At 37.1% G+C, this 16,081-nt stretch overlaps 1 protein-coding gene across 6 annotated transcripts in view; it reads left to right on the top strand.

The window, feature by feature from the left end:
- The window catches only part of USP3 (ubiquitin specific peptidase 3), a 110,891-nt gene that overhangs the window by 64,634 nt on the left and 30,176 nt on the right, over nucleotides 1–16,081 (top strand). For 5 of the 6 annotated variants that reach the window (XM_041739258.1, XM_041739262.1, XM_041739261.1 and 2 more), the window contains 5 exons: nucleotides 1,073–1,186; nucleotides 8,500–8,646; nucleotides 9,292–9,336; nucleotides 11,900–12,006; nucleotides 12,167–12,247. In XM_041739258.1, coding sequence (XP_041595192.1) covers nucleotides 1,073–1,186; nucleotides 8,500–8,646; nucleotides 9,292–9,336; nucleotides 11,900–12,006; nucleotides 12,167–12,247 — 494 coding nt within the window. The remainder of the gene's footprint in view (nucleotides 1–1,072; nucleotides 1,187–8,499; nucleotides 8,647–9,291; nucleotides 9,337–11,899; nucleotides 12,007–12,166; nucleotides 12,248–16,081) is intronic. The other variant, XM_041739259.1, reaches the window with a different exon arrangement.

The following is a 16,081-nucleotide window of genomic DNA, read 5'->3' as shown; positions in this document are numbered from 1 at the left end:
GGGCTGTTTGCCACGATCATCAGGCTCCTTCTAGCTTTCTGTTCCACCAGTGCTAGTGTAGGGCTGTCATCCACATAGTTCAAAGTGGTGCTGGAGTGCCATTTCATCCTTCCAGTTCAGGAGGAAGAAGGAAGGGTTAATGAGAAGGACTACTCTTTAAAGAAATTTCTCAGAAGTTGAACACACTCAAAGGTTTTTATCCCAGGAGTCCTTATGCTAAGCAAAAATGAGAGAAGAGGAAAATGGGTACTTTTTTTTTAAGATTTTATTTATTTATTTATTCATGAGAGACACAAAGAGAGAGAGAGAGGCAGAGACATAGGAAGAGGGAGAAGCAGACTCCATGCAGGGAGCCTGACATGGGACTCAATCCCGGGCCTCCAGGATCACACCCTCCACCAAAGGTGGGGCTAAACCACTGAGCCACCTGGACTGCCTGAGGAAAATGGGTATTGAGTATAGTAGGGAGAGTACAGAGAGCAGCTTTAGTGCACATTGAGTTTGAAATGACAGGAGGACATACATGCAGGAGAAAATTCCTTTTGGAAACTGGGGAAACCTGACAGTTCATGAGAAAATCTGTCTTTCTGATTTGGATTTGGGAGTCCTGGTATAGACTTGAGTGTTGAAGCTTTGTGGCCAGATGAATTGTCCTTGGCAGAGATGAACAGATGGTCACACATTGAGGTCTGGGAAGTGTTTCTTGTGAGGGGCAAGGAGGAGAACTGCAGGAAATGGAGAAAGAGATTCTGTTCCTTGTTTTAAGGTTTTAAAAAATGTACATTGTGAAGTAATTTGCTTTATAACTTATCTATTGCTTTATTTTGCAAGTTTGTCATTACTTTGGCACAAAGTTCACTATGTGGTTAAAAAACTAGTTATGTCTGTCATTACTACAGTTTATGTGGGTTTTTGAGATGCTCTTGCTTAACTCTCAGAATTGGTTTAGAAGAAACAAAACCCTTTTTATATTCACTTTTTATTATTATTTTTATTATGTAGACAATTGGACAGGTGTTGAAATAGTAGCCTCTCACTAATGCCAGGGGTATTGTCCCTTCATCTTTTCCAGGTCTTTGGTGGAAGAGTTTAGAAAGACACTCTGTGCTTTATGGCAAGGTAGCCAGACTGCATTTAGCCCAGAGTCCTTATTTTATGTCGTTTGGAAGATTATGCCAAATTTTAGGTAAGTATTACTTAATGAAGGATATTTAAAACATTAATATATATTAATCTTTATACTGTTCTGGAATGATTTCCTATGAAGTGATGGTATTCTAAATAAGAAAGACTGGTTTTATTTTATTTTTATTTTTTTTTAGAGTAGGCACAGGGGAGGGCTGGTGGGGACAGAGAATCTTAAGCAGGCTTCATACCCATCGCAGAGCCTAATGTGGGGCTCTACACAGGGTTCAGTCCCATGACCCTGAGATCATGACCTCCGCAGAAATGAAGAGTCAGACACTTAACCAACTGAGCCACCCAGGCGCCCCTTTTGTTTTGTTTTTAAAAGGAGAAGAACAGCAGTTGGATTATTTGACTAGACAAATGTGTATGTTTAAATAATATATAGACATTAAAAATGTCTTTAACAAATGGTAGGATATTTTGTTGTTCTAAAAACAAAGCCCTTATAAATAACTTATGTGCCCTTATAAATAATTTAGGAAAATAAGCTGGACAAAATTTCATTGATTCTTTCAAAATCTTATGTATCATCATATACCATCTTGTTATTTTAACTAAAAAAAAAAATCCAAATGTAATCCATAGAAATCCATCCAGTCTGAAATTCAGACAATTGTTCTGGGCTGGGTTCTGAAGTCAGGACCATTGGGATTCAGTTTTCGGAAGGTAACTGGGCCACATCCTAATGTGGCTGTGGAGTCACTGTGTTTTCCTTGCTCTCTCTCTAGCATCACTTGAGGAGGGAAACAGCCTTGCTGTCAGAGGAATCTGCCTCTTCTCCTAGGTTAGTCATCTCTGTAGGGATTCAGGTAACAGCAGATTTGAGGCACTGCAGGTATTTGACAACAGCCTTTGCCACCTTCTGCTGATTCTGTCCTTCTGAAGTAGGTCTGTTCTCTTGCTAGTCAGGTTTTTGGCACTTAATGTATATCCTTCTCGTTTAGAAAAAAGAAAACAAAACATAAAAGAACAGCATGCTGTAGTAAAACTTAGCACTTTATTTTGCTTTATTGCCTAATAGTGGTTTAGATATATTAGTAGTATAGAGAAATGTTTAAAAGGTAATAACTCAAAGAACTGTTGTTTGTTGCCTTAAGCAAAAAGTCTAGCCTTAAGGATCTGATATGATTGACTGTTGTTACCCTTGGTCTTTGTTTTGAAAGAAACTTCTTTTCTATATTATGACATTTAATCTCCTCTCAGAAGAGACTAATTTTGTAAGGATTTTAAAGTTTCTTGACTCTAAGTAGGACAGGTGGAAATGACTGCTAAGTTACCACTAACCAGGTTTGGACTTAATATAACATTTGTAATATAGTCTCCTAGTTAGACTCTTGATAGGGACTTAGTCTTTGGGTTTTATTATTATATAAAAATAGTTTTTTTTTTTTAAGATTTTATTTATTTATTTATGAGAGATACAGAGAGACAGAAAAAGGCAGAGACACAGGCAGAGGGAGAAGCAGGCTCCATTCAGGGAGCCTGACGTGGCACTCAATCCCGGGTCTCCAGGATCAGGCCCTGGGCTGAAGGTGGCACTAAACTGCTGAGCCACGCGGGCTGGCCCCAAATTTTTTTTTTTTTTTTAAAGATTTATTTATTTATTTATTTATTTATTTATTTATTTATATTCATTCATGAGACACACAGAGAGAACGAGAGGCAGAGACACAGACACAGGCAGAGGGAGAAGCAGGCTCTATGCAGGGAGCCTGATGTGGGACTCAATCCCGGAACTCCAGAATCACACCCTGGGCCGAAGGCAGGCACTAAACCACTGCGCCACCCAGGGATCCCCCCTCCAAATAGTTTTTATTTATTAAATGCTATGTGCCTAGTACTTGAGGCCTTTTATATCTTTTATAATCACAATAAATTTTAAAAACGGTTAGGAAGCCCATATTCCTCGATTAACCTATGACAAGGTCTAGGTTTGATCCCTTGGAATGAAGTATGAGGACTCTGAAATACACACATGCATGTGGAAGTAGGAACAACTTTCATTCATTAAGTAAATGGAGAAAAAAAAAAAAAACCACTGTAAATATAATCAGCTGCTTTGGGTATAGAAATCACCAAAACTATTCCCCCCCCCCCCCCCCCCAAACCAAAAGCCAGTTACCCAGCAGGAATAAACTGTTGCCAAAGTTGACCTTTCTGATGTGCATATACCACACTTCTTATGGATTCCTGGTATGCCCTGCTTCCCTGACCTTTTCCTCTTCATAAAAGTACCTTAAAGTCTGTTTTTTTTTTTTTTAAATGTATGTATGTATTTAGTTATTTGAGAGAGATGTGCTCACAGGTGGAGGGGCAGAGAGAGAGGAAGAAAATCTCAAGCATACTCCTCATTGTGCTCGGAGTCCAATGTGGAGCCTGATTCCCCAAGGTTGAGATCATGACCTGAGCTGAAACCAAGAGTCAGGCACTCAATAGATGGAGCCAACCAGGCGCCACTAAGTTTATGTTTTTTAAATAGATAAAATAGAAATGGCTGAGAATTTCAAAAGGTAAAGAAAGGGTATAGAATGAAAGTTTTTTCTTTTATTTTTCAGCCATTCATTTTGCTTTCCAGAAGCAGCCATAGTTATTAGATTTTTTAGTATCCTTTCGTTGATATTCTATATATATTGTATATGTTATGTTTTAACATGAAATGGTAACATAGTTTTTTTCCCTGCTTTGAGGCAGTTCATAGTAGTATCTAAATAACTTTCTCCTTTCATTTTATGGCTGCATCATGTTCCACTTTATGGTTGTATCATAATTTATGTGTAGTCCCCTACCAATGGTTATATAGGTTGTTTTTTACCTTTTGCTGTTCCAGACAGTGCCACAGTAGATAGTCTCATACATGCATATGCAAGGCTCTCCGAGAGCAGTCTTTGGGTCAAAACATACTTGCTTTGGAGTGCCTAATTCGATCAGCTGATAGAGCATGAGTCTCTTGGTCTCAGGGTCATGAGTTTGAGCTGCACATTGGGCATAAAGATTACTTAAAAAAAAGAGAGATTTGTTTTTAATTTTGATAGTCTTTCTGCTAGCCTTTTTTTTTTTCTTTTTTACTCTTTGCCTTCCTTAATATGATTTTGTCTTATTGCCTCTATATCTTTGCCATGTTGGTCCTATGGGATTTGCTTTATGACCTCTAATTCCTTTAAGGTCTAGCTTAATGCTAACTCTCCAAGAAAGTCTCTGAATAATTCAAATTGGGTCATGGTATTTACTCCCTTTCTTTTCACATCATATATGTGCTACTTCTACTGTCATATAAACTTGATTTAATAATATAGTAGCCTTAATTTCCCAAGGACTTGTTTTAGTTTTATTTTTATCAGTTATTGTAATTAATGTTTAAAAATGATGGATAAATAAATTATTAAAACATTATTTCTACTAGCTATTCTGTTTGGCTAAATAGTAAATATAAAAGATCTTTCTGGAAAAACAGGTATCTGGATATGATATTTTAATATTCTTTATAGGTATACTGATTGATATTTTATAACTAAGCAGTATTCTTTTGCTTAGGAATTTTGCAATTGTATGTTTTTTTGTGTGTTTGTAAACAAAAACAGTTATTTTTGTCATTTTCATTTTCTGGTGTTTTTGTCTTCGAGAAATTCAGCCATGGTTGGTGCCACAAAATGGATAGGAATAAATAGCCAAATTTAATTGTTTTGGGTATTATAGACAATTTGGGTCAAACAACAACTTAGAATTCTTTTATGAAGGGCACCTGAGTGGTTCAGTGCTTGAGCATCCGCCTTCAGCTCAGGCTGTGATCCTGGGGTCCTGAGTTCGAGTGCTGCATCAGGCTCCCTGTAGGAAGTCTCCTTCTCCCTCTGCCTGTGTCTCTGCCTCTCTGTGTGTCTCTCATGAATAAATAAATAAATAATCCTTAAAAAAAGAAAAGAACTCTTTTATGAGTGTTTTGTTTTTTTCTTAAAGATATTTTGTTTTTTTCTTAAAAATATTTAAAAAATAACAGAACCTAAAATTATAGTGTGTTCTAGGTATTCTAGAAGTTTATTCTAGAGTGATAAAATTTGACTCTGTTTAGTCATACCCTGTTCCTGTTTGGTCTTTCCATCTTACCCATTATGTACTGGTACTGCCAAAATGCAGAGGGTAGTGATACACAGCTGTATGTCGCAGTTATGTGTGTTGGCCTCATACGAGTATTTGTGTGTGCCTGCATTCTGTGACATTTGTTTCGGTATTTGGAATGTCTGCTTTTCATACTTAAGCACAGGTACAAAGTAACATTTTCTTTCATCATTCTTTATTGGAACATTTCTTTGTAAGATTTGGGTAAATATAGCTTGTCTCCTTGTGCCAAAAATTGTGGAGAAGCAGTTGCCCTGTATTCCTGCGCATTGTGCTTTAGTAATGACCCTCTTTCTTGGCCCCTTCATTCAGAAGGGGTGCTTCATGATCTTTTGGGCTTTTATATTTTACATTGTGCTCTCCAACCATTATTTCTCACAGCATCTTTATGACACAGAGTTTCCGTAAGCATTAAGGAGGTAATCTTTACCTAAGGTTACAAAGTGAAGATAAGGAACAGTATTAAAATTGGAGCCATTGTTACTTCTGTCTTCTTTTCTCTCTTAATACTGTTCTGACACAGAGATACAGTTGGTTCTTTATAAATCCGTTTCCTCACTACTTCACCAGCACTTGTGTGAGTGACATCACTGAGATAATTTGTATACAAAATGTAAACATTGAACCTGAATGTGAGGAGTGTTTGATTTTACACGATTACCAAGCAAGAGAGACCTACATTGACAGCGGATGAAATGATGAAGCTCCAGATTATATAATTGGGAAATAGTTGAAAAAAAACCTTGTTTGTTGAATTTAACTTACTAAATAGTATTTTGAAGAACTTTCAGATAAGTCAGTAAAGCTATTATGTAAGTGCTTAAAAATGGAGTTGTAAATGTCTGTTTAGTCAGAATCAGAAAAATTTTCTAGTCTTTTTCTTTTTTAAAGACTTTATTTATTTATTCATGAGAAACACACAGAGAGAACGAGAGGCAGAGACATAGGCAGAGGGAGAAGCAGACTCCATGCCTGGAGCCCAATGTGGGACTCGATCCCAGGACCGCAGGATCATGCCCTGAGCCAAAGACAGAAGCTCAACTGCTGAGCCGCCTAGGCGTCCCAATTTCCTAGTCTTAGAAGAAGCAGAGACTTTGTACTTTTTGGTAAAGATTACAAATTGAAACTGAAGCACAACTTTTTATATATATATATTTTTTAAATTTATGATAGAGAGAGAGAGGCAGAGAGACAGACAGAGGGATAAGCAGGCTCCATGCCCGGAGCCCGACACGGGACTTGATCCCCGGGACTTGATCCTGGGACTCCAGGATCGCGCCCCAGACCAAAGGCAGGTGCCAAACCACTGAGCCACCCAGGGATCCCCCAGAAGCATAACTTATACCTTTATAAAACAGCTGAGTGTTGCATGATCTCATGTAGATTTTTTAAAAAGTATTTCTAATTGTAAAGGAAACATTAGAAAACAATGTGTTTTGATATAAGAAAGAATCAAAAGAATTACAGTGTGGTTGGAAGCATTCATGAATGTACACAAGGAAGATTGTTTTTAAAAAAGGGATGGATATGTGTTTGCTGAAAGTGCAAATCAGCGTAACTACAAGCTATTGGTTTCATGATCCATTTTAGAAAAATGATTAGATGCTAGTTTATTTTGATGAGAATAAAACTATATGTGATAGAATTTCAAATATGACCGAAGATACTAATCTTGAGTCATAAAAAATGGATGTTGTAATGAAAAAGTTTAAAGCACCTCTGTAGATATGTAAAGGAACTATCAACTTTGAAAACTTTTGGCTGAATTTTAACATTTTTATTAAGAGGAGTCTTAGAAGAACTACTCGAACATATATTGACAATCAGTTGTTAAATAGTTCAGAAAAAAGTTAGTGAAATGCTAAAGTATCTTCTGACTTAAGTTCCATTAATTAGGTATATGGTTTTCATAATTTATGACTTCCAGGAGAAATTTTAGGGAAAGGGGAGAAATGTATATTGAGGGAAAGAAACTCTGAAAAGAAATCTGTTTGTGGAACCACTGCCTGGAAGAGTGGTGGAAGTTTTGACTCAAGACCAACCCAGAAAAACTTGTCATTTGAAAGATAAAGGAGCCTTCTCTGTTGGCAGAATGTAGGCAGAAATCTTTTCTTTCCATATTCTATTAAGTACTTTATGTGTATATCATTGCTTGATTTATTTTATCTACATAAATCTCTATAACTCTCAACTGTACCAACTTCATTTTCAGCCAGCCTTCATTACTGTTCACTTGTCATGGTCTCTGTTAGTATACAAATTTCATACAGGGATGCCGGGGTGGCTTAGTCAGTTATGCATCTGACTCTTGATTTTGGTTCAGGTCATGATCTCAGGATTGTGAGATCAAGCCCTGAGTCAGGCTCTGTACTGGGCGTGGAGTCTGATTAAGAATCTCTCTCCTTCTCCCTCCACTCCTTTTCCCCTCCTTCCCTGGCTCTCTCTCTTAAAAAAAAAAAAAAAAAATTCTGTATAATTTTCTGTCTGAATGTAATATAAGAAATAGCCTAAGAATTTGTTGCTGCTTATATTCAAGCCCTAGGCTAGAGCATAATTGTGTATGAATCAAGCATTTTTAAAAGTATTTTTATGAAAAATGTCTTTTGAATCAGAGATTAGGATCCAAGTATAGACTGTGTTAGAAAGGTTTTCTTCCTTTCAGCCAGTGTTAAAAAATTAGTATCTTTCAGTCTAAAAAATCAGTTTTAAATTCCTTCTCTCTTAAAATGTTGGTTTATAAGACCAAGTTTTCTGATGAGGGCAAGATGTAACATTTTAACATTTGCGAATCTTCTAGAGGGGCCATGTGGGATAGTAGGCAAACCAGAATCCATCTCAGAGTCGTGGGTCAGAGCCCATCCCATCTCCGGTGTTCTCTTGTTGGAGGACTCAGACACGTCACGCACCCTCCTCAGTTTTCTTCATCTCTTAAATGAGGTCAGTTGAGATCATTACACGTCCAATTAGCTCTGATATTCTGTGTTTTCAGATTTGTTATAGCAGAATTTTTCCTTGTAGAGAAATTTTAGATATTTTCCTTGAAGAGAGGTAAAACTTGGCACAAGTGGGGATGAACTGTCAGGGCACCTCCCTGAGCTCTTGAGTGCAGGGCTGCAGCGCCTCTCAGCACTTTGCCTTCCTGCATGTTTGGCTGGGCAGGTGGAGCCTCCCCAGTGATGGCCTGTTTCTTTTTGCTTTAAGGGGCTATCAGCAACAGGATGCCCACGAATTCATGCGCTACCTTTTGGACCACCTGCACTTGGAACTCCAGGGTGGCTTTAATGGTGTTTCCCGTTCAGCAATTCTGCAGGAGAATTCTACTCTATCTGCAAGTAACAAATGTTGCATGTAAGATGTGGTTTCCTTCTCTCTTTTTTTTTTTTTTTTAGGAGGATCAGACATTTCTGATGGCGTTATTGTTTATTACATTTATAATGGAAGGTGGAGAGTTTCCTTGGACTTCTGTGCACTTGAATTTTATAAACAAGTGGACTAGTACATGCCTCCTGCTTCTCTAGCAGAGGCATCTTATTCTTGCCTCTTAGTATAGTACTGATTGTTTTCGGTATAGATCACTTTAAAACTTGAAGAAACAACAGAAAGGATTTTGTACAATTTAGCACTTAAAAATTCCCTGCCAAATGTTTTAAATAATGTTTGGGAGACTTAATTTTCTATACTAAAATAATTATGTTTATTCACTAGAGACAAAGGCTTAAAAATCTTTTGAATGTGAATTTTCCTAAAATACATCTGTTCTTTAATGAAATTGAGGCATTTGTCAGTTCTCAGAATTTTTCTTGCCTCTCAGTGTGAACAAATCAAACCTTTTAGATTGCTTTCCCAGGTACTAATATCCCAACAAATGCATTGAGATTAGAAAGCTTATTTTGCTTGAGGTAGGGATGATTTACTGTTATTTCAATCTGATTTTATTTAATTATAGTCTTCTTTTGTTCAAATTTTTGAAAAGTTTTTTTTTGACCTGTACAGGAAAGGGATTTACAAGACAAACTCCCCAAAGACAGAAAGAAAAGCGTAAGTAATATATAGGGATCACTGTAGTACCGCCTCACAGTTCACAAATCTGATTTAGTGTTGAGTTAGGGTCCTTTTAATGACAGAGCAGCCTCACAGCTAATCTGGCTGTATCAGAGCAGAGCGACCATTCAAATTGCCATACTTTTTCAAAATTTTTGGCTCTGTAGGTCCTGATAACTATGGTTCCAACTAGAATCCAGTACAGAAGGGGAAGGATGTGTGACCTGGGAGAATTATTCTTGCTGCTAGCACCAAATAGTATTAAGTGAAAAATTCTGCTTTGTATTTTATGGTGGCATTTCATACACCAAGAATATTGAATTGGGCTCTATCAAGGATAATCTTTGTGAAGTGAGAGGGTAGATGTCTTTTTTATTTGATGCCCAAGACACCCTCATGAGTCACATTGTGTAATAGTCTCAGGATGATCTTCTAGTAACCAGTGAGTTTTCACTATTAACTTGTATCTTTTCATGATGTTTTAAAGAGAAGTAATTTTAGGTTCCATTAGTGAGTTAGGAATAGAAAGACAAAAATAATCATTTCAGGATCTGAGGATCATATTTACTAAAACTATGAAAAAGGTCTCCAGTGCAATATTTGTGTTTACTTGTGTAAACACATTCAACCCTGCTGAAGGTAGGGATGATAGAAATAAATGACAGATGTGTTCTGTTTAGTGTGTAGAAAATTATTACAATATAAAAGGCTCTACTAGCATCAGAGTCAGTCTGAGTAGTATTTAAACACCCTTGGTATACAGTTAAAATAAGTGGGAAAGCGGTTTTGAAATCATTTATGAATCTTGTTTCCAGTCATTGTATACCTAACTTAATGCCATACTCATCACATAGCCAAGACTTAATGAGTATCTTTTTCTCAGAGGAAGAAATTATAAGGAACTACATTGATTTTAAATGTATTGCTTTTTAATAAAGTAGTTTCCATTTTATTAAGGACAGCATTGTATGTGAACATCAATATGAAATGATCATAGTCCCTTGATTCCAGTAGTTTATTTGGTATGTCCTTTGTTCCTGACATAGATCTGAAACCTGAAATGGCTGTTATATCAGAGAGTTCCAATGTATCTTCCCTTTTTGTTTAATTTACTAAAGTTGTATCTTCTGAACAGTTTTTTTTTTTTAAGTTAAAGCTGCAGTATATTTCTTCTGCCAGTACAGAAAGGAAGCTCTTTCATGGAAAAGGAAGCAAACTTTTAAAATAATATAATTGCTGGAGAAGCTTTTGTCTGTCTCATCATTGCAGTAGATTTAATCTGGAGTAACTCAGAAAGTATGGTTCAGTGTACTAAGAGTATTATTGTTTACAAGTGAGAGAAACCACCTCAAACGACTATTAGCAAAAAAAAAGAGCATTTACTGACTTAACTGCATACATAAGTGCACAAAGGTTACATGTGTTTGCTGTAGAACTATTAATGATAACAAACAACTGAAACAACCTGAAAAACCATTAATGTTATATTGATTAAGAAAAGGAGCATAGTGTTAAAAATTGTGTGACCCTGGACCAAGTTGGACCTCAGCTTCCTGGTCTGTGAAATGGGGATGATGGTATCTGCTTCATAGCATTGTTTTGAGGATTAACTGATTTAATACACAGAAAGTACTTTGAATGGAGTTCGGCAAAGAGTAAGTGCTGAATAAGCATTTGCTAATCATGCTTTCATGGTGCTCTTTCTTGGTGGCTCTTCCATATATTCTGTGTTTGTACTGTGGCATGCCATATTGCTGTCAAAAAGAGTGAGGTACATGTTCAAGATACATTCTTTGGAAGAAAAAATAAAAGCAAAGGCAGATATGATCCTAATTATTATGCTAATAAAAGCCTTGAAACAACCTAAGGACTTTGTTTTGGTAAGCACCTATCTGAAAGCTCTTTACATATATATCCCATTTCATCTTCACACCAGGCCTCTGAGGTAGGTAGATGTTACTCCTGTTGAAAATCTGATGAAGCTGAAATACAGAGAAGTTAAGTAATATTAGGGCAGCTGGCTTTTTTATTGTTCTTAAAGTGGTATATTCCTGATCTCAACTGTGAAATCATACCTCCACCAGTAATTACTAAATATGTATTAAATTTCTTTATCTTTTTCCCCAATCTGACAGTTGACCATCTAAAAAAAATCTAAAACTATCTCTGAATGAGGTTACCCAAAGTAATCGAGAGAGCTCCCTATGAGAGGCCTTACAAAAGTTTAAGGTGGTTTCTCTCTTTTTTGAGGGATATTTTTGTGGGAAAGGGGTCCTCTTGCTCTGAGTATAGGCATGTATGTGATCCGTTAGTAATGGCAAATGTCCAGTGTTAGTGGCTTTTGGAGAAATCAGTAGGACAGGAAGTGGGGCTGTGGGGAGGCCAGTGGCTTCAGCCTTTTATTTGGTTATATATCTATATAGCTTTTTAAAAGTTCTTGTATTATTTCATAATTTAAATAGATGATATACACATTTCTCCAAAACAGTTATCTGTAGTAGCTTTTATACGTATTTTAGTTTTTTACTGAGATGTTTTCCTGTGTGGTGATTTTCTTTAGAAATGGAGCATCTACAGTTGTCACGGCTATATTCGGGGGTATTCTCCAAAATGAAGTTAACTGCCTCATATGTGGGACGGAATCTAGAAAGTTTGATCCATTCCTAGGTAAGACCTATTTGGCATATAGTGATATGATATTGTATTAAAATTTTAATGTTTCCTTTGAAAATGTAAGACCGTATGAGATAAACGTAAAAATACATTGTTGAGTCTTTGCTAAGTGTGGTGTATGCCTTTAACAGCTATTTTCCTATTTCCTTTTAAGATCTTTCATTAGATATTCCAAGTCAGTTCAGAAATAAGCGCTCTAAGAATCAAGAAAATGGACCAGTTTGTTCATTACGAGGTAAAGATACTTTAATGTTGTAGAATTCCTCTTCCCTCTGAAATCCCTGAATAGACTCATAAACTCCATCTGTCTGTGCTATGTTGTTAATTGCTTGAATGAATTTGTGTTATAATTTATCAAAGTCAGACCTGAAGGTCTCTTCCTATCAGAAAGAAAAAAGAATGGTTGCCAGAGATATTAAGACATTTCTCACCTTTTTATTTACTACTAACTTTAAAATTGAGAGTTTGTAACAGTTTCTGACTTACAGAAATAGAATTTATTCTGTGGATGTGTGTCTCACTAGTAGTCATGGGAGGAAAGAACATTCAGCTAAATTTTGTAAGTTATGGTGTTATCCTTTTCTATGACTAATAGTTTCAGAAATCTAGTGATGATACATCTGTTGGTTAAGCCTAAGGTCCTGCTTTTAATCACAAGACTGTGAGATTTGGAACAATTTTTTTCCTTGATTAGTGTTAACTACTTTTGTTAAGGCAAAAGACTGATTTTTTAAAAAAGATTTTATTTCTTTATTCATGAGAGACACACACGCACAGAGAGAGAGAGAGAGAGAGAGAGGCAGAGACATAGGCAGAGGGAGCAGCAGACTCCATGCAGGGAGCCCGACGGTGGGACTCGATCCCGGGTCTCCAGGATCACGCCCGGGGCTGATGGCGGCGCTAAACCGCTGAGCCACCGGGGCTGCCCCAAAAGACTGATCTTTGACCACTCATTAAAGTGCCTAATCGTTCTTATTGGTCATAAAAAGAAACTAGGATAGGAAAAAGACAGAGGGCCTAGTGTGTATTCTATCATTAAGTAATTTTACACTGAGGGCAAATAATGTAATTGCAACCCTGAGCTGTCGACTAAAAGTAATTGTTTTTTCTTCAGTTGTTCTAGAGAATACTGTCAAGAGGATTTTACATATACATATACATATACACATATATACACAGGTATATATATGTGTGTGTATGTGTGTGTGTGTGTATATATATATACACATACATACATACACATATATATAGGGCTTGTTAAAAGAGGAGCAGCAGTCTTATAGTCTTTTTAAGTCTTGCATATATATATATATATACACACACACACACAGTCTTTTCTAAAGATTCTGACTGGTCTAACACTGCACTATCCACTATGGTGAAATCACGTATGGTTGGTAAAATGTAAATTAAAATTAAAAACATAGTTGCTTAGCTGCACCAACCATATTTTTTTAAAAAGATTTTATTTATTTATTCATGAGAGACACAGAGAGAGAGAAAGGCAGAGACACAGGCAGAGGGAGAAGCAGGCTCCACGCAGGGAGCCCGATGCAGGACTCGATCCCAGGTCTCGGGATCACGCCCTGGACTGAAGGTGGCGCTAAACTGCTGAGCCACCCGGGCTGCCCTGCACCAACCATATTTTATGTGATCAGTAACGACATGGGACTAGTGGTTATTGTATTGGACAGTACAGACGGAGATCATTTCCATTATTGCAGAAAGTTGTATCGGGCAGTGCTGCTCTAGAATCCAATTATCCTACTGTCGGTCACTCTAAAAAAAAAAATTAGTAAAAACATAACTGTCGGGGGAGAGACAGGCTTCTCTGTGCCACAGGTACATTGGGCAGCATTGGGCTTAATAAAAGAGGAGCAGCAGCAGTCTTGCTTATAGCTGCATTCCTCAGGTAGTCCTTAAAATCCCTCAGGGGGTGGCTGTAAAATACACAGGACTACTGTCACACAGGATAGTAACTCTATATATGAAAATATTTTATAGATGCTCTCAGTTGTTCCCCATCTTTGCAACAGTGTTGATGGTCTCTTTTGAATAGGAGTACACGAAGAAATTGAAGGAAGCCCCATCCCCTCTTCTTTCCTCTGAAATCTACGGTTATAGGTTTTAAAAATATCACAGTGTACTTGGTATCAAATGTCAGATTATTTTCTCTTTATACTGATGGCATGTAAGTATAAGCTAACTTAATCATAAAACATTTGATCATTTAGAGAGGAAAGCAGGAAGAGATTATTAAAGGAATTAGCCTTGAACGCTATAATGTAAAGTGGATATGGCATCATTTTATAATTTTTTCAATGAGAACAGTAGTAACATTGACATTAGTTTATTTTTTTTTAAAGATTTATTTGTTCATGAGAGACACAGAGAGAGAGGCAGAGGGAGAGGCAGGCTCCTCTCAGGGAGCCTGATGCAGGACTCCATTCCCTAGACCCCGAGATCACAACCTGAGCTGTAGGCAGACACTCAACTGCTGAGCCACCCAGGCATCCTGACATTAAAACAAAAACAAAAACAAAAACATTAATGTTCCTTAGCATAAATATGTGGATATGTATTTGAACCATATTTCTTAAACAAAACCTGCCAAGTCCAGATGATATTTGGAAGACCCAGAAACATTAGTTTTTTCAGGCTTCTTTCTTCCTTTTGCACTTACCTCCTCATCCTATGTTGGTCATATAATGTGGTTCTTATTGTCCCTGTCGCTTATTACCTATCCCAGAATGCTCTCATACTGAGAGACCTTACTTTTGTTTGTTTTGAAACCTTACTTTCTTAAGACTATTCAGGAGGAGAGTGTATGACATAGCTTCAGTGGTTGACTGGTACTACAAACAAGTGGCAAATGGCATTTGCCTTGCTTCCTAAGTAGTATTTTTCTTGGCATAGACTCACTGAAATCTGATGTAATTGGGATTTAGCTTCAGGGGGCCCAGACCATCTTGAGGGGTTTCTGGTTTGGCTGGAAACAGGTTTCCTATATTCTCAGCTGGTTTTCCTTGGAATTTTCAGACTTTATTTTGTTAAATAGCTTACTGTTGGCTTAAAAAACTAGATGGTAGAGTTGGGTAACTCCTCATTCTTTGTTTACCACTATTATCAATTAAGAGTACTCCTTTTCTTGGACATCCAAAGTGTGATGAAGTTCATGATTTTTACATTTTATATGCTTTTAGATGCTTTAATGCAAAGATTACTTGTGTGCTTTTTGGAATGTTAATTTTTTTAAAGGTTTTATTTATTTATTCATGAGAGACACAGAGAGAGGCAGAGACACAGGCCGAGGGAGAAGCAGGCACCATGCAAGGAGCCCGATGTGGGACTCGATCCTGGGATTGTGCCCTGGGCCAAAGGCAGATGCTCAACCCCTGAGCTACTGAGGTGTTCCTGGAATGTTAATTGATAAGCTTAATTTTCATTTAGGAAGGAAAGATGATAGTGAGAAAGATCCCTGGAATTTGAAATTATTTAACTAAAAACATGCATATTAGGAGAGGCTAAAATAATCCTAATTCTAAAATCTGGCAAAGATACCATAAAAAGGAAAATTATAGACCAAAGAACCATATATAAAATATTAGCTAATAGTAGAATCTAATACTGTAGTAAAAAAAACCTACAGAGATCAAGTAGGATTTTTTCCAGCAACATAGGACTGATATATAGGGAAGGAAGAATATTCTCTGGCCATTGAAGTCCTTCTAGCTGGACTAAGGACCAAGTTGACATGAGAGAGATTAGCAGGAGAGTATCAGATTTAATTTCGCATGTATGGGGAATCCACACAGACTTGAAATTCTGAAGACCAGCAACATGAGGCTTCTCTGAGCTAAGGCTAGGAGGTAGGAGTCAGGATATGAAGGGGAGAAGGACTGTGTTAGCAGGAAGGTGAAAGGAAATGTCTGGAAAATAAAAATTGTCCTCTTAGGCAAGTAAGTTTCTTTGGTAAAGAGAAATCTCTTCTTGGTACAGGCTCGCCCTTCCAATGTAAATTTAGGCATTTGAGGAGAAGGTAAAGAGCTTTTCTGAATCTGCTGGGTTT

Source organism: Vulpes lagopus, chromosome 2 (assembly GCF_018345385.1).
Source record: "Vulpes lagopus strain Blue_001 chromosome 2, ASM1834538v1, whole genome shotgun sequence".
Taxonomy (NCBI): Eukaryota; Metazoa; Chordata; class Mammalia; order Carnivora; family Canidae; genus Vulpes; species Vulpes lagopus.
Note: the sequence above shows the minus strand (reverse complement) of the source record. Positions and strands in the feature narration are given on the sequence as shown.